Below are 19,036 nucleotides of genomic sequence, written 5' to 3'. Positions count from 1 at the left end.
ATCTCTGTAGGCAAACCCGACTGTTACTTTTTACTTGTTTTACAGAAAACAAAAGTTATGAATTTTCATCAGTTTGTCTCCGCTGTGCCGACAGAAGTGATTGGTCGTTGGAAGGTTTTAAAGGTCAGCGAGTCCATAAACATTTTTTTTTTTTTTTTTTTTTTTTTTTTTTTTTTATTTTTATTTTAATTTCATAAAGATATTTACATTTCACTATAATTCTAGGTCCCACGAAGCTGTAGTTAGCTTGTATGTGGGTATGAGATCTATAATGTGTATTCAAATAGTGACCAAACTGGCCGTAGATTTTAATATTATTTTAATTATTTAAATAATGTTGTTTCATTAACTTAATTCTAATATTTTTATTTATTTCGTTGGTGATTTCTTTCGGCAATCCATTTAATGTACTGGGTAGTGCAACAGAAAGTGAGTATTTGGCATAATCATTTTTGTAGCTTGGAATGTTGTATTTGCCTTCCGCTCTTCGCCTTGTATTTATATTGTGGTCTAATTTCTTCGCTAGACTACCGTCTTCCAAGAATTCATTGGCAATGGATATGGAGTAAAGCTGGTGTATATTTAATATTCCTAGATTTTTGAATATTTGCTTTGTCGATTTTTCTTTGTTGCGTTGGTTTTCTTCCTGTATTTGGTTTTGCTGTTTCTTGTTTAGGAGTTTAACAATACGGTTTTGTGTAGTTTGTAGAAGTCGGGTACATCTTGCATTTCCCCATGCCGTTATGCCATGCCTTAGGTGAGATTCAACTAAAGAGAAGTATGCCTGCTTTAGTACATAGTATGGTGCAGTGTTCCCAAGATGATATAGGGCAAAAGCTGATTGACGTAGTTTATTTTGTATGCGTTGAATATGTATTTTCCACTTTAAGTTGTCATCTAATTGGATTCCTAGGTATTTGTATGTTTCCACTAATTCAAGCTTTGTACTGCATTTGTCATTGTTGGAGTTTTGGTTATGGTTGTTGTGAAGACAATCTGTGTTGTGGTATATTATCTCAATATTTGATTTTGATTTGTTTCTAGGCCTAAAGTGCATAATTTTGGTTTTGGATGAGTTAACTATTAAGCCACTGTCATGACACCATCTGCTGACTATATTAAATTCGCTTTGAAGAGTTTTTGTTGCCGTGCTCATTGATTTGTTGGAGACGATAATGGCAGTATCATCAGCGTACGTGAAAGCAATACTGTTTTTAAGCTGGTATACCATTTCGTTTGAATAAATTATGTAAAGAATTGGGCCGAGTTTCGAACCCTGGGGTACACCATAGGAAGAATTCATCTTTGTACTGCATGTGTCACCTATTTTGACACAAAACGATCTTGATGAGAGGTAGTTTTCAAACCACCTCAATATATGTCCTCGTACACCGCTTCTCTCGAGTGTTTCTAATAACTTTTTATGGGGCAAAGTGTCAAACGCCTTACTAAAGTCGATAAATAACGCGAGACAGTTGTTGTTTTGGCTAAGGGATTGACTGATGTGGTTGGTGAAGTAACCCAGAAGTTGGTTTATATTCCTACCTTTCTGAAATCCGAATTGTTGTTTATTTATAACATTGTATTTCTTCAGGAAGTTAGTCAATCTTCTTGTGATGATTTCTTCCAATACTTTCTCAGCCACTGGTAGTATAGATATTGGCCTATAGTTGTTATAGTCCTTTTTATCACCGCTTTTGTAGATTGGCCTTATGATGGATTGTTTTAGTTTGTTCGGTATTGTTCCTTCAGAAATGCTGGAGTTGATTAGATTTGTAATTATTGGGGTTAGTATGTTGGCGTTTGTTTTTAAGTCAATTGACCTTATATTGTCTATCCCCGCACTTTTTCTCGTGTTCAATGTCCTTAGTATGTTGTATATTTCATTTTCAGATGCGTATTCCATGTATATTGAGTTATTGATGATTTTTTCCATTTTTGTGTTTAAAGTAACAATTGGGCATGAATGTATAATTTTTATTACATTTTCATTAAATTTAATAGCGAAGTTTTCAGTTATGTTATTTAGGGATTCATTTTTAAAGTGTTTTTTTATAGATTCATCTATATTTTCCGTCTTTTTACCCGTTATTTTATTGATTAGTTGCCAAGTGCCTCGTATATTGGACCGATTCAGTATAAATTGGTGATGATAATAATAATTTTTTGCCTTAATTATTTGTTTATTTAATTTATTATTGAAGTTTTTATATATTTTTTCATTTATTTTGTTGTTTTTATTTTGTACCCATTTTTTGTATAACTTGTCTTTTATGCTACAACATTTTAGAATATGGTCATTGAGCCATGGATGTGGGTTTCTTTTTTTGAATTTTGTTTGTTGAGTTTCTGAGTTTCTGTATATATTGTCGAAAGCATAGTAAATGTTGTTAAACAATTCGTTTGTGTCATTAGATGTATTGATTATTTCTACCCAATCTGTGTTGTTTATTTGCTGATTAACTTTAAGGGTGTTTAATAATCGAGTTTTACTGATTTCTGTGTCTTGTTTATGGTTTGACGATTGTTTATTTTCATTAACACAACCAAATATGGCAAAGTGATCGGATAAATCGATTTTTATAATTGCAGAATGAGCATTCACCATTTTATTGTCCCATCTACAGAATATATGGTCGATACATGTCGATGATTGATTATCCTCTCTGGTCACACTATTAATCATGCTATGTAAACCATATGACGAAAGGGTATTTAAATAGTTTGTTGTTGTCGTATTTTGCTTCATTATATCAATGTTTATATCTCCTAATAAAATTAGGTTATTTTTTCTGTTTATAGTATTAATTATTTTTTCTATTTCAAGAAGAAAAGTTCTTATGCTCTTATTTGGTGGCCGATATATCGGTATGACCGTAGTTATTCTCGTATTTGTTATTAAATTAATTTGCATTAATTCTGCCGATTCGACCTCGATTGTTATTTCTTCATACATGTTATTATTTCTGATGTATACAGCAATGCCTCCGCCTTTCCGGTCTCTATTTCGAAATAATGCGTTGAAACCATCTATTAAATAGTATTGATTTTCATCATCACATATGTTAGTTTCAGTCAATACAATTAACTGAATTTTATTTATTATTTTCGATATATTGGTTATAAATGGCAAAAAGTTTTTCCTTAACGATCGTATATTTAAATGTATTACCGACACGTAGTAGTCCAGATAATTCATATTTATGTCGTCAATACAGTTTAATATTTCTTCAGTGCAATTCATTTTTAATTTTAATTTATTTTATTTTATTTTTATTTATTATTTATTTATCTACTTATTTATTTTATTCAATTGTTTATCTTTATTTTTATATATTTTTTATTTATTTATTTATTTATTTATTTATATTGTAAAGGTTAGTTTGTTTATTTATATTTCAGATTTGTATTTATTTCTGTATTTTATATGTGTGTAATAATTTTTCTTTGAAAAGTATCTTTATTTTTCACGGTTTAGAAGTATCTTTATTTTCGATTTTATTTTTGCTTTATTGGAAATGGATTATATTTTTTATTTTAATTTGCTCCAGTTATATTTTCGATATCAGAAGTGTTGCGTATTATTGTAAACGGCGAGTTTTCATTTTTTCGCGCATAAATGTTTCCATTTTTTACCCAAACATATTTCCAATTGGATTCTTTCGCTTTCATCTTTGCTAACCACAGAATATGCTTATTATGCGCCGTAAGTTCATCATTTACGTAGTAAATGGTGTTATTATCTTCACCTGATGTTTTTATTTCTACACGGTGGTTCTTTATTTTATCCATGAGTTCTCTTTTTTTATTAAGAGAGACGAATTCAATAACTATTTTATTTTTCCTTTTGATTTTGTACGCTTTGTTTATGTCTGTGCCATTTATTGGTACGCCAATCGTTTCACTAATTTCTCTCAATACCTCACTCACTTCTATGTTCTCATTTTGTACATTGCCTATTTCAATGTTCTTATCAATTGATTTTTGTTCCAGTTTCTCTATACGTTCCGTTAACTCTTTTATTTTCTCACTTTTTTGTTTGTCTCTCAATTGCAGTTCTTGTATTTGTGTTGTTATTGTTGCAACATTACGATTGATATCGGCAATATGCTCTTTTATCTCTCCACTGAACATTGTTAGATTTGTTATGTTTGTTGTTGTGGTTGTTATATTTATTGTTAATTGTTTTATGCAATTTTGCATTTCTATCATACCAGACTTTAAGTCAGATATGTCTTTCATTTGTTTTAGTGCTTCTTCACTTGGTGATGTGTTGGTTGTTGTTGTATTATTTTTGAAACGCTTGCTTGCAGTTTCTTCACTATCATCGCATTCTCGTTGTTGTTTTGATTGTATTTGTTGTTGTTCGTTTTTTTCTTGTGTTTGAAGTGTTTCGTTTTCATTATTGTTTACAAAAACATATGCATTGTTAGGTGATTTTGCTCTTGGATTACAAATGTGGCATTTCCAATCGGATTTCTTTGGTAGTCCCATGCTCTTATAAGAGCTCTCAGAGAGAGAGCAGCATGGACTAAAATGAAAACTTCTGTCGCAATTGAAACAACGCACAAAATTTGCAGTTTTAATTTTTAAAGCACATTGACTGCAAATATAATTGTTTGACATTTGTGCAGAAGCCATTTTCACTATATTTTGATTAATCTTTTCGATATAAAACAAATTTTAACCACGATCGATATATTTGTTGTGTATAAACCGTTTTTTAGCTTATGATTTTATGCGCTTGTGCGAAAGTGCGTGCGTTCACTACGAAATCTACAGGCAACTGACAACATCTAGTCGTACAATTAAGATAGAAATAAGCGGGAACAACAACAATTGATGTATTAGATGGAGTTTTTCGACTTAACCTATTTCTTTAAAACTTAGCTAAAATGTTGCCGAGCTCTTTTTAGAGATATTTTTTCGACCATGTTTTTGCGTAGTCTCAAACAATACTTCTAGTTGCATTCGGAGTCTATGAGTCATAGATTGCAACGCCCGGCTCCTTTCACGGACTCTATCACTTCTGGTAAAATGTAAAGTTTTGGTGTTTTTATGACATTAAAGAATATTATTTTATTACAATAATACAAGACTTTTTAATGGCACTGAAGTTAGTGTGTGATATATGTACTTTAAAGAAGAAACGGCGTCGGATCGAACTGTTTATATCCTCCAAACACTGTATATATCTATTCGACATATTCGCGAATACAATCCCTGTGTTCGAACGTGGATCTATTTTCACCACTCTTTTCATGGAAGTTCTCCCACCAAAAGTATTTCCAAAATCCATATTACTGACGATATTTTTAAATACTATGCTAATAGCCTCGAATTACAGAAAATCTTTAGAAAGCTATTCGCTGCGGGATTTAGAACCCAAAATGCCAAATAAGAGCTAATGCGGTTGAAAAATCTGGGATACACCAAAACGTACATCTATATGGGTAATATTCATTTGAAAGATTTTTTAGTTATTGCTTCAATTCTATTGGATAATTTGGTTAAATACCTCTTTGCTAAAATGTTCAATATAGGTCCACGTATATGTATAGCTCCCATATAAACATAGCTCCCGATATTCTGAATTTTGGCGATTTTACAGGCATGGTATAAGGGGAATAACTTACAGTGTGGCAGCTGGATCTCGTTTTATCGTAAACTAGAGACTTTCCCCTGTATTTAAAAAAAAATATGGACTTGCCCTTACGGGGCCAACATTAATAAAACTCAACATAAATTTATAGTAATGATATTAAAAATAGCACAAAAAATCATTTACAAAGAATTTATGTTTTTGTAAAAACATAGTCAATGTCATCAACTTAAAGTTTCATTTTGGAAATTGTACATTTACCTCTTCAATTTTTTTTAAGATAAGGCTGGGTTTTTGGAAATTCGAACTGGAAGTTTGCGAAAAGTACTAAAAGGTACTAAATGTGGTACCCTTTGTATTAGACAAACGGGAAGAGCCAGAATTCTGAAATTTGGAATGAATGTCACTGATGGCGAGCTAGGAAGATGTACCAAAGGGTTTTAGGAAATTCGAACTATAGGTGTACGAAAAGTGCTAAAAGTTACTAAATTTAGTACCCTTTGTATATTTTGAACGGATATTGCTAGAATCCTGGAATTTGGTATGGAAATCAGGGTTGGGAAGTGGAGTTTTTAAAAGGATATGGTTTAGGAAATTCGTGCTCATGTGTACGAAAAGTACTAAATGGTACTAAATTTAGTTCAATTTGGGTTTGTGTGAATGGATAGAACTAGAAACCTGAAATTTGAAATTAAGATTACTGTTGAAGTGTAGAATTGAGATATGAGGGTGATTTTTGAAATTCGTACTCATGTGTACGAAAAGTTCTAAATGTTTCTAAATTTAGTACAATTTGGATTTGGATGAACGGATAGAGGTGGAAACGAGAAATTTGGAATTAAGGTTACTGTTGAAGTGTAAGATTGAGATATGGGAGTAGTTTTGTAAATTCGTACTTATGTCTACGAAAAGTACTAAATGGTACTAAATTTGGTACAACTGGGAGTTGGGTAAACGGATAGAGTTCCAAACCTGAAATTTGGAATTAGGATTAGTGGTTAAGTGTAGGATTGAGATATTGCGGTTCCAAAGCTTACTTATGTGTACTAAATTTGGTACAATTTTGATTTGGATAAATTGGTAGAGGCGAAATCCTGAAATTTGGAATAATGATTATTGTGGGAGTATAGGATTGGGGTAGTTTTGGAAATTCGTACTTTTGTGTACGAAAAGTACTAAATTTGGTACAATTTGGGAATGGATAAAGCTGGAAACCTGAAATTTGGAATAAGGATTACTGCTGAAGTGTATGATTGAGATATCTAGGTAGCTTTGGTAACTCGTAATTGTGTGTACGAAAGGTACAAAATTCTACGAAATTTGGTACATTTTGGAGTTGGGTAAACGGACATTTAGAATTAGGATGATTGTGACATTTAGAATTAGGATGATTGTGTGAAATGTAGGATTGGGATATTGAGGTAGCTGTGGAAATTCGTACTTATGTGTTCTAAAAGTACTACAGTGTGTTAAATTTGGTACAATTTGAATTTGGGTAAACGGATAGAGCTGGGGTGCTGAGATTTAGAATTAATATTACTGTTAAGGGTTATGATTGAGCGATGGAGACAACTTTCGAAAATACGGAAAGTACTAAATGGTACTAAATTTGGTACAATTTGCATTTAGGTGAACGAATAGAGCAGGAAACCTGCAATTTGGAATTAAGATTACTTTTAAAGTGTAGGAGATTGAGATTTGGATATATCTCTACATTTTGATATCACAAATGCCGAAATTACAGATACATCGGTTGGAAAATGTGGATAACATTTTCGAAATACCCGTACCGTTCCAATATAACGTGGACTGAAATTTAAAATATGGGTCGCTATTGATGTTTACGGTCTGTTTTTGGGAGTTCGAATTAAAGGCATACGAACAGTACTTAAATGAAATTAAATATCAATTAAAATAGGTATTTGAATATAAAAATTTTCAGTGTCCACCATTTTCATATTAAATATTGTTTATTTATTTATTTTTATTTATTTATGTCAAAATCATATATGATAAAAGGGCCAAAAAGCCAATTACATATACATATGTATGTATCTTAATACAAAATAACCTGAGTTAAAGGTATAAAATAATAAAACCAATCAATTTATTTACAAAATTAAAGTTTAAAACCTATGTTATGTTGGCTCCCCAGCCATAAACCAATATACAACATTTCATTAAAACACCAATAGCATCCAGTAAGTAACAGAAAAGTTAATTAATACATTCTACAGAAGTACACCATTTATTCGAAGGAATGTAGGAAATGACTCAACATAGTCAATAGAAAAGCAATATTGCTATCATAGAAAATCCGTAGTTCAAGAGGCAGTGCATTCCAACCTCGCGCTACGCCGACTAAAACAGACGTAGCGTAACAATTTTTACAAATTCTAGGAAAACAAATTTGGGGGCTCCTAGAGAGAATTAATGAGGAGAACACGTTTTAATAATATTAAGGAATAAGAGTAAGCAGGGATATTGGACAAACCTGATAAAAGAACATCCGAGAAATTGAGAGACATTGAGTTTATTTATATATTATTCCCTTTCCGCATACGATGTAGCGGGCATATTGCTAGTTATATATAACTTAATTTCATATATCATAAAAAAGTGGTTTGTGCGGGACCTTTTTTAAAATTTAAATGGAATACAAGTTATTTCCCAGCAAAATGTTAGATGCCAAAGATGCCATTCAATCATGGATGCAAGTGATCTGGCATGTCATCCTTTTTGGCATCTTCATCGATGAATTTTATATGAGCGTGGACCCCAAAAGATGCTATTCATTTTCGGATCCACAGTATGTAATTTTCACCAATGCTTTGGCATGTCATTTCCACCAATGCTTTGGCATGTCATTTTCTCCAATGCTTTGGCATGCCATTTTCACCAACCCTTTGCAATGACATTATCATTACGACGAGATTTTTAACAACGTTGGTTGTGAGTTGTGAGTCTCCGACAACATCAAGCCTATTGTAAATAATTAATCTTATATATTAAGAAAAAATGTGTATAAATAAAAACACAAAATTCATCTCCATTGGATCGATGGAATGGGTTCAAATGCTGATGAAAAGATCGGATCTTTCATGACTTCGTTTGAACCAATACAAAAGATGCCATGAAATCACGTCATCGCATGGAACCCCTTCCTTCAATTTTGCTGGGTTTAGTCATTAATAGGCAAATGCCATTCCTTCGAGGAACAGCAAATAATTTTTTGATATTTTTTTTTTTCATTTCATAGAATTAAAAAAAAAATCAAAGTGATTTGTGCGGAATTTTTTTTATAATAAAATGGAATAGTTTTATTTTAGGCATTAATAGGACGAAGTTCACTCATTCTCACTACAGGAAATCATTTTTGAGAAAAAAATGTCAAAAAGTCATAACCCTAGTATATAGCCTCGTTAGCATAAATGCTGAGTTTATAAAAATTAACGTGATAATTCCCAACTTGTCTTCTGAAGTGAGTAGCCTTACAACAATACACATCGTGGTATAAATCCTGAACATTATCATGTTAAGGATAAGTTACACTGCCTTCTGGTATCTGTCATCCCCTACGTTACGTATGAATATATATATATGTATAATAGGCCGGGGCGATTTGTTTGGAAGGAAAAAACCTTAATGGGCCCTTCGCGTTTCTGATTCCTGGGATTGAACTGAGCAAAAAAGTCCACAAGACCATAGGTCTACGGTGAAAATCTAGCCTTCCGCTTTTGAATTTAGTTTTTTATTCACGTTTTTTAGACATTTTATCATATAACGGCAAAACCATTGAGATTTTCGTTCCAACACAAACAAAAGTTGTGGCCGAGACAGTAATTAAGTGCTTTCTAATACATCGCAAAAGCATTGGAACGCTCCTTCAGGCAGTTTTGGCCTTGAGAAGGTGCAAACTTTTCTGAAAATGTCGATAAATGGCATTGTGCTACAAAAGTTCGATATAAATGTATGCATTTCACTTACCATAATATACGACAATGGTGTGGCAGGTGGCACGGTTGTCGCCACTAATTCCATATTATGCAACCATGGTTGCAAGCATTGCAACAACAGTGTGCGAACATCTTCTCGTGCCGTTTGGAAACGATGTGTAATTTCTGCAATTAAAGTGAAGAGTGACAGTTTTTGTTAATCAACACTAAGTGGTGGAAGGATGATAATACGCTAACTTACCTGAAAACATTGACATTGTCAGCTCCGGCCGCAACTGTGCCAATTGTTTGGATAGAAATCGTTGAGACCGGCAATAAGCACTGCTAAGCAAAACATCCAATGTTCCAACTTTGTCATCCTCTGTAATGAAAAGAAAACAAACCATAAAATGAGACCATGAATTTCAACGATTTCAGCCACACATATTAAAAATACCCATTTTAGCAGTAGACATGACAAAACACTTTTGATTATTTAACGTTTATTCGCGAAAAAATAGAAACATCCGTGTACGTTCCTTATTTAGTGCGTCACATAACATTCACCAACGAAAGTGAAAATCGTACTGAGTTTTCATCACTTAAAGTGACTTGTTGAACAATTTTTACATTTGTTTTTGAGAGAATGTTGAAATTTAAGAGATTGTTTCTTCGACACCAAAATATTTAGTACAGAGTCCAGTAAAGAGAAATTATATACAGGACTCAAGCTCTAAAAACACTATAAGGGCTTTGCAAGTAGAATAAGATTTATTAAAACAAACAGAACAAAAGGGTGCCACCGTGGTGCAATGGTATGCACATCCGCCTTGTACGCAAAAAATACCGCACAGTATAATGGTGGCTACATTTCCTGAGTATTTCAGGCATGTACAACTTTTCTACAAGTGGTGTATTAGCCCAGCAAATCACATGTCGGTTGCCGACACATCTAAACAATTTCGGAAGCAAAATTGTTCAGATTTCGTTTCGATTTCTATGCGATTTTTCGCAGGGGAATGCGTTCAGATTTCGTTCCGTATTCGGAGCGAATGTCGGAAGTAAATTTCCCTTCGAATATACCACTGTTTTTCTTCCGATTTCGGTATGAATTCGGAGCGAAATGTCGGAAACAAATTTCCTTTCGTCCAGCAACCACCATCGTCACTGCTGATATACCGTCATTTTGTGTATGTATCTAACAACTAACAACAAGGAGTTTGTTTCATTTTAGTTTTTGTCGAAAAACAAAGTGATTGGTTAGAAAAATTCTCATATATAATTTTTAAATATAAATTCAACATAAAATAATTCAAGACTTAACATATTCGTACACAAAGTTTACATTGTTCTACTTTAACTACAAAACAAGTGAGCAAAGGCTATAGTCGGGACGGGGCCGACTATATGATACCCTACACCACTACCCCTGTGGATAAGCTTTTCATTGGTAAACATTTTTTAGGGAGCTTAGTCTTACCAAATGACTTAACGAAGCAAAGTAACCAAAGTAATTAATCTATCTTCTATACTTATAAAAGAGTTGAGTAATTATGACTCACTGACTGACTGATAATCAACGCCCCGGCTAAATAAATCTTGAAATTTTGGGTGAAGGTCACTCTTGGTCCAAAGGCTGGGTTTTTGGAAATTCGAACTAGAACGGTACGAAAAGTGCGAAAAGATACTTAATATGGAATATGGAATGACGATCACTGATAGAGTGTAGGATAGATGTGCCAAAGGGTTTTTGGATACAAGTCTACGAAAATTACTAAAACTTACTAAATTTGATACCAATTCGGAAAGGTGTACAAATATGAACAACAAGTACTAAATGATACTAAATTCGGTGCAATTAGGATTTGGGTTAACGGATAGAGATGGAAGTCCTGAAATTTTGAATGTGTGTGAACTGTTGGAGTGTGGAATGGAAGTAGTTTTGAAAATTCGTACTTATGGGAGCAAAAAGTACTAAATTTGGTACAAATTGCATTTGGATGAACGGATAGAGCTGGAATCCAGAAATTTGGAATTAAGATTGACTGTTGGAGTCTAGGATTGAGGTAGTTAAGAAAATTCGTGCTTATGGGTACAAAAAGTACTAAAGGCACTAAATTTGGTACAATTTGAATTTGGGTGAACGGATAGAGCTGAAATTCTGAAATTTAGTCATTTTGGAAATTCGTACTTATGGAAACGAAAATTACTAAATGGTGGCCGAATAGAGTTCGAATCATGAAATTTGGAATTAAGGTTACTGTTGGAAAGTAGAATGGAAGTATTTTTGAAAATTCGTACTTATGGGTGCAAAAAGTAATAAATGATACTAAATTTAATAACTAATAATGATACTAAATTTGAGATGGAATCCTGAAATTTGGAATAAGGATTGCTGATGGAGTATAGGATTGAGGTAATTTTGGAAATTTGTACTTATGGGTACGAAAAGTACTAAATGTTACTAAATTGGGTAATTTTTGGGTTTGTTCAACGGATAGAGCTGGAATCCTGAAATTTGGAAGTAGAATTGAGGTACTTTTGGAAATTCGGACTTATGGGTACGGAGAGTACTTAAGGGGTTACCCCTAGTTGTGCAGACCAAAAAACGCATTTTTCATGAATTTGTTTCAAAGAAACTACAAATATTTTTAGGTAGATGTTTTTTCCCTCCTTAAAGAACACATCTTGAAATACTTCTGGAATTTTTGTTGTTGAAAAATGTTGCATAGTTTTGTGGTATATGGCTACCTGCCAAACACTTTTTTGAAAAAGCGTTTTGCGGTACCAACGATAGCTCGAAAACGGATGGGCCGATCTCCGGATATTTTTGTGGGCGTTTTAAGAACATAATAATCTTGTCTTTCAGCGAAACAGAATTTTAAAAAATCGATTTTGAACAAAATTATGAGCTGTCAAAGTCAAAATTTCGATTTTTGCGAAAAAATTGACCTTTTTTGTCCAAAAATAGGGCAACAAATTAAAAACAATCTGTGTCGCTTAAAGACAAGCTTTTTATGTATATAATAAGCTCACCAAATTAATGTTTATGTTGTAATAAATTTGATATCGGCAATGTTCATAGAAAAGAAAAATAAAAAAAAAAAATTGCCGGGGCGCTTTTTAAATAAATCGCGATTCAAGTTGACATTTTTAGGGTTTTTTTAGGTTTTCACGATTTTGCTTTTAAACCGCAAGTCCTATTGGAATAAAACTAAAGAAAATGTTGTAGCAGTAAAGATTCTCTACAAGATTGACCTACATGGTATTTTCGTAGGTCTTGCCGTTTTTTGAGATATATATAAGTTCAAATTGGGACAATGCACTGACTGCATCGTCTCCTTATAAAACAGCGTCATGACTACAATTTCCCAACTTTAACTTATATATTTTAAAAATGGTACAACCTAGGAAAAAGATACGAAAGCCAATCTTGTAGAGAATTTTCACAGCTACAACATTTTCTTTATTGATTGATATGAACTTCTATATCTCAAAAACGGTAAAACCTATGAAAATATTATGCAGGTCAATCTTGTACAGAATTTTCACTGCTACAACATTTTCTCTAGACCCGTTTCGATAGGACTTGTGGTTCTCAAGCAAAATCGTGAAAACCTAAAAAAACCTTATGAGAGTCACTGTTGGGATTAGATCACAATGGTTATGAAAATTCGCACTTAAAATGTATGGCATGTTTCTACATTTAGTGTCATAGGCATTGGGCGAACAAGTAGGGATAAAACTGAAAAAAAATTATAAAAGGTCCTGGGTCCTGGGATTGAAAAATTATATTGAATATTGTATCATTCGTTTTATGTGAACGCGAAGACGGTTTTTAATTTTTAACAAAATTGTGTTTTTATTCTGAAGGCATTAGAAAGTTCATTTGGAAACGTAGACCTATGTGACATTTTTTTTCTTTGCAAAAATGTGAGGTGAGATACGCCCGATTTTAGGTAGTAGCAGGGCTTCGGAGTCTGAGTTGGAGTCGGAGTCTAGCAAATTTTGCTGGAGTCGGAGTCGAAGCCGGAGTCGTGAAAAAAAAGCTCGACTCCGACTCCGGGCAACAATCTGTTCTACATTTATCAAAATTTGTCAAATCAATTTAATTTATTTAAATGATGATAGTTAAAAAAAATCTTAATCTCTATTTTGACTACAAAATGCGTATCTGAAGTATTTTTTGGTCAATTGATGGGAATAATGTTTGCATGCTCCAAATATACTTGGGGAAGATCTTTTAGAAGATTTACAGGTCATTTTAAGGAAGACTCACTGGTCTTCTCTTGCTTTTTATTAGAAGTCATTTATTTCTGCTGTAAAAGAACCTGTTGGACTTCTATGAAAGACCTTGTAGTATTTTGAGGGAAATCATACGAAAGACCTACCACGGTGCCCCTTAACCAAATTTAAATGGAAGGAGCTTACACCTGAGAAGTTTTCGCGGATTCTGAAACTGCAATAGCCGGAGGGCTTTTTAAATAAATCGCGGTCAAACTTCACACTTATAGGGGGTTTTTAAATTTTCACGATTTTGCTGAAAACCGCAAGTCCTATGGAAATGTGTGTAAAGAAAATGTTGTAGCAGTGAAAATTTTCTACAAGATTGACCTTCATGATATTTTCGTAGGTTTTACCGTTTTTGAGATATAGAAGTTCAAATTGGGACAATGCATTGACTGTATCGCCTCTTTATAAAACTATACCATGACTACAATTTACCAACTTAATCTTATATATCTCAAAAATGGTACAACCTAGGAAAATAAAAAGTCAGTCTTGTAGAGAATTTCCACAGCTATATGATTTTCTCCAGTCCCATTTCGATGAGACTTGCCGTTCCCAAGCAAAATGGTGAAAACCTAACAATACAAACCTAGAAATGTGACCTAAACTTCTATATCTCAAAAATGATAAAACCTACGAACAAATTATAAAGGTCAATCCTCTAGTGAATTTTTGCAGAAACAATATTTTCTTTACCCTCATTTCGAAGGGACTTACCGTTTTCAAGCAAAATCGTGAAAACATAAAAACCCCTAAAAATGTGAACCTCAAGCAACCTTAACCACGAAAGGGGAAATAGGCTATTTTGGTCTTCTATCACGATGCGGTGTTAAAATATCGTTAATTTTCCATAACTCAAAAAATTACAAAGAGTGTTACCGGACAGCAATTATGGTAATTTGATATTTCGAGTCTCATTGAGTACATAAGTCAAATTCGGAAAATTGTAAATATACTCGTATGTTGGTGTTTAAGTAGGGAAACCTTGTAACGATACCGTCCTATTGCAGTTGCTTTGAAGGGTTTTGCTACATGTTCTGAAGTGTGAAGTATACTGAAGTGCCTGTTACTTTGTATTCCGTATTGTCAACGAAAAAAAAACGAACAATAAGGCCTATGTCTTGGTATCCTCCCAATGTAATGTATCTTGAAAGTTCAAATTGAAATTACTATAAGTTAAGTTGTGAATTTTATTTTATCTATTTTCGGAGTCGAATCCGGAGTTGGAGTCGGAGTCGAGAAAAAAATTGGACTGGAGTCGGAGTCTGACTAAAAATGGCTCAACTCCGAAGCCCTGGGTAGTAGTACAAAAAAAATTTCAATGTTCACTATTTCGGTATAAAATATTGTTTGTTGTGGTTTTTATTTCCTTTCCGCATACGAAGCGGGCACTTTGCTAGTAATTTTATATTTAATTGTCTGTCATAAAATTTTACTATGGCAGAAACAGGTGTTTGTCATTTAAAAAACTGTGAAAACCCGAGTAGGTTACACTGTGCGACACGAAAAAAAATTAACCACATTCTGACACCGCAGCGTGATAGAAGACGAAAAATAAGAAGACACGTATCTCGGCGTTTTTCCCTGTTACTTCGAATTTCGCGGTTATGGGCCCCCAAAGACCTGAGGCCTTGATGTCAAAAAGGACCATTTTGTCAGGCTCATATCTTCTAAACCGTTAAGAATTTTGGTTTACTCGTAGAGGCAAAGTTGTAGCTCTCATCCTAAAGAATAATAATTGTGAAGACATAAAATCCATTCAACCTTATCTTCAAGGTTAAAATCGTTAAGGTCAAGTTTCCGTTATATTTTTTCTCAGATTTTGGCATACAAATATCAAACCGATCAAAATTGAATCAAACAACCAACTACAAACATGAAGAAACATGAACATGAAGGACCGTTCCTAGAATGTTCATATGTTCTAGGAAGTTGTTAACTGTAGTTCTTTTTATTCTTGAATTTTGAACGGTTCGGTATCTATGGACCAGAATCGGAGAAAAAAGTATAAAAATCGAAAATTTTCTAAAGTTTTTTGATATTTTGACCTTTAAGAACAGTTCGTAGTGGGGTCTGATGTTCCACAAAGTTGTATACTGATATATTCGCTACATTATTGTGGTCGAATCTTTTCTTGAATTTTGAATGGTTTAATTTCTATGGAGCAGAAACCGAAAAAAGAAAATAAAAATTGCATTTGTTTTGCTATTTTGACCTTTAAGAACCATTTGTACAGGGTTCGTATGATCCAGAAAGTTGTTTATTGAGATCTAAGGTACATTTTTGTAGTTGGTTGTTTGATTCAATTTTGATCGGTTTGATATCTGTAGGCCAAAATCTGTGAAAAAATTATAACGGAAACTTTACCTTAACGATTTTGACCTTGAAAATAAGGTTGAATGGATTTTAAGTCTTCAAAATTATTATTCTTTAAGATGAGAACTACAACTTTGCCTCCACGAGTAAACCAAAATTTTTAGCGGTTTAGAAGATATGAGCCTGACAAAATGGTCCTTTTTGACATCAAGGCCTCAGGTCTTTGGGGGCCCATAACCGGGAAATTCGAAGTAACAGGGAAAAACGCCGAGACACGTGTCTTCTTATTTTTCGTCTTCCATTACGCTGCGGTGTCAGAATTTGGTTAATTTTCCAAAAAATTACACACAGTGTTATGAAAGTAAAGCTAAAAATATCGGAGTTTTTAAAGCTTAAGTCTGAAAGTAAGCTAAGTAGGCGTGGCAAGTTCCGCCCATTTTTAGTTTTTTTTTCGAAATATACAAGATAAGATATCTTGGAATCCTTGCATTTTAGGTATATAGTGTCTTTGGCAACTTTACTCTGGAGGATTTTATTAAAAACATTAACTCTCATGCGGTTCACCAAAAGAGTCTTTTTTGGTATTTTTTCGAAAATCGTTCAAAAACTCCTATAAAAAGTGATCATATAGAATAAAAAAATTGTTCGTCATAAAATTTTACTATAGGTCTCTGAACATACCGAATCAGAAAATCTTATATAATCTTAGGGTTAAAGTCTCACTTTATCTGATTTTATTTAGAATTGATGCACAAAACATAATTTTGGAGGGATGATGTCAAAGACAAAAATATTTTCCATCAAATTTCACTATAGGTCACCAAAGAAGTGAAATGTATATTTACATTATATGTATATCATGAAAATATCAGTATCAATTTTAACGAAAAAACACGAAAATATATCCCAATTTTTTGATGAAATTTTCCCTATCTTTTTTCGAGTCGCTGCGTGAAAGTAACATGCAACTTAGTTCTAGATCAAAAATTGTCAAAAGAAGAAAATTTCTACACAAAATTTCATGAATATTTCCCTCGGAGTTTCCCGCACGGAAAATAATTTTTAAAAGTGAAATTCTTTTAAAATATTTATTTTAAAACGTTGAAAACTACTAGAATCACAAAATTATAGAATAATCTCGCCGAATCGACAAAAATATTCCCTTTTTGGACACAAATATGGAAATAGCAAATTGTTAAATTTCGCACGGATTTTTTTTCATGATTGCCCGTAGATGTTTAAATATTTACTAAATTTATTATTATTTTCGCGGAAAATCAACAAATAACAAAAAAAAAAAACTTGAAGTAAATACAAATTATCCTGTACCAGAGTCCGTCCAAACCGTCAAAAAATAAATTAAAAAAATATATGCGGAATCTAGACAATGCATAGAAAAATATAAAACCAAATTTATAGAGATTGGGTACATAAATTGCAAATTATAGCAACAACAAAAGAGAAAAACTTTTTGTTGGAAAATATTGTGGCAAATATATTTTTTGGTTTGATTCGAAAAATTAGAAAAAAATATTTGGGAGTTCTCCAACTATTTCGCTAAAATCCCAAGCAATAATTAATGTGTACTGCTAAAACGTCATCAAGAAATGTGGTTTACCATCGTGAAAGCTTAGTTGCTTACTGTGATAACTTATAAGGATAGGAAATTAAGAGTAATATTAAAATTGCAATCATTAAAAAATGTGAAAATTAAAAAGCCGAAAGCGAATTAGTTAAAATCAGTTGATGCGCATCAGTTTTTGGATACAACGAATCAATCTCTTTCAATATTTATGCATATTTCGATGTTTCACTCAGCGGCCAGTTGCATTACACAATGCAAATAATCTTAAAGTGGGTAAAAGTCGCGCAATGTCCATACGATTTTGATGCGCATCCGCTTTCAGTAGACCCATCAAAAATACGTAAAAATACACCTATTTCAAACATGATTATTAAGGAACCGCGGTTGTGCCTCCACATTCTAGTTTGCGTAAAATACCCATATTACTCGCGTATCTCTGTAATTTATATAACGGATTCCATCTATGTAAATTTTTTTAAAGAAAATCGCGGTTTAGTACGAGTATTTGTCAAAATATATTTTTGCTGATTTTCCTATTTTCAAGGTATCTATATCCGCGGTATTAGTGGATGGATTCTATCGCGGAAGGGCTCATTAAATCCGTCGCGTAAAAAAAAACTAAATTCACGCGGGGTTCAAAGGAAATTGATTGGCACTTGTAAATTTTACACGCAAAAAATAGGGGTTTTAAAGAAAATTCACGCACCAAATTTTGGGCTTTAGACACCAATTACTAGGATGCTGTATGGAGCACACTCATGAGATATACATTAAACGGCGTAAAAAAAAACTCTATTATGAGTTTTGAATATTATCTTCTTGCGCGTCCGAATCATTAAAAAAAATTCAAAAAACCCCGAAATTCCGGCTTCAAAATGTCAGCATCAATTTTAGGTGGATGCAGTGGATATATCAAAAAATGATACACCAGTGTCATATTGCCCATGAAGTATTCTTTGAGTCTTTCTTTTTGCATATGTCTATAAAATGTAAGGTTAAGCCAGAAATCGGAAGGGAGCATAAAAAAACTTGTTGGCTTCAACCCATTTTTACCTATTTTTCTACATCGATGCCAACACAGCTTTCACCTAATTTAATTTTAATGGTCGACCTTATGGTATTCCTCCTAAAACACATCATTTTAAAGAAGTTCAGTCATACTATATAGAATATGTTAACAGTTCGCGAATTCTGAATGGGTGAAACTCGTATTCATCGATTGTAAAACATTTTTGGTTTTCGCCATATACACTGTTTTAGACCCCAAGTACGTTTGGACGAAATACGTTTCAGACAATTTGAGTTGAT

At 33.0% G+C, this 19,036-nt stretch overlaps 1 protein-coding gene across 20 annotated transcripts in view; it reads right to left on the bottom strand.

Annotated features, from left to right (window-relative positions):
- The window catches only part of fry (microtubule binding protein furry), a 522,947-nt gene that overhangs the window by 74,286 nt on the left and 429,625 nt on the right, over positions 1-19,036 (bottom strand). For all 20 annotated transcript variants that reach the window (XM_073983048.1, XM_073983059.1, XM_073983061.1 and 17 more), the window contains 2 exons: positions 9,800-9,919; positions 9,590-9,723 (listed from right to left, as the gene is read on the bottom strand). In XM_073983048.1, coding sequence (XP_073839149.1) covers positions 9,590-9,723; positions 9,800-9,919 — 254 coding nt within the window. The remainder of the gene's footprint in view (positions 1-9,589; positions 9,724-9,799; positions 9,920-19,036) is intronic.

This window comes from Musca autumnalis, unplaced genomic scaffold (assembly GCF_047663935.1).
Source record: "Musca autumnalis isolate F117 unplaced genomic scaffold, ASM4766393v1 scaffold_4, whole genome shotgun sequence".
NCBI lineage: Eukaryota > Metazoa > Arthropoda > Insecta > Diptera > Muscidae > Musca > Musca autumnalis.
This window is presented reverse-complemented; position numbering and strand designations above follow the sequence as displayed.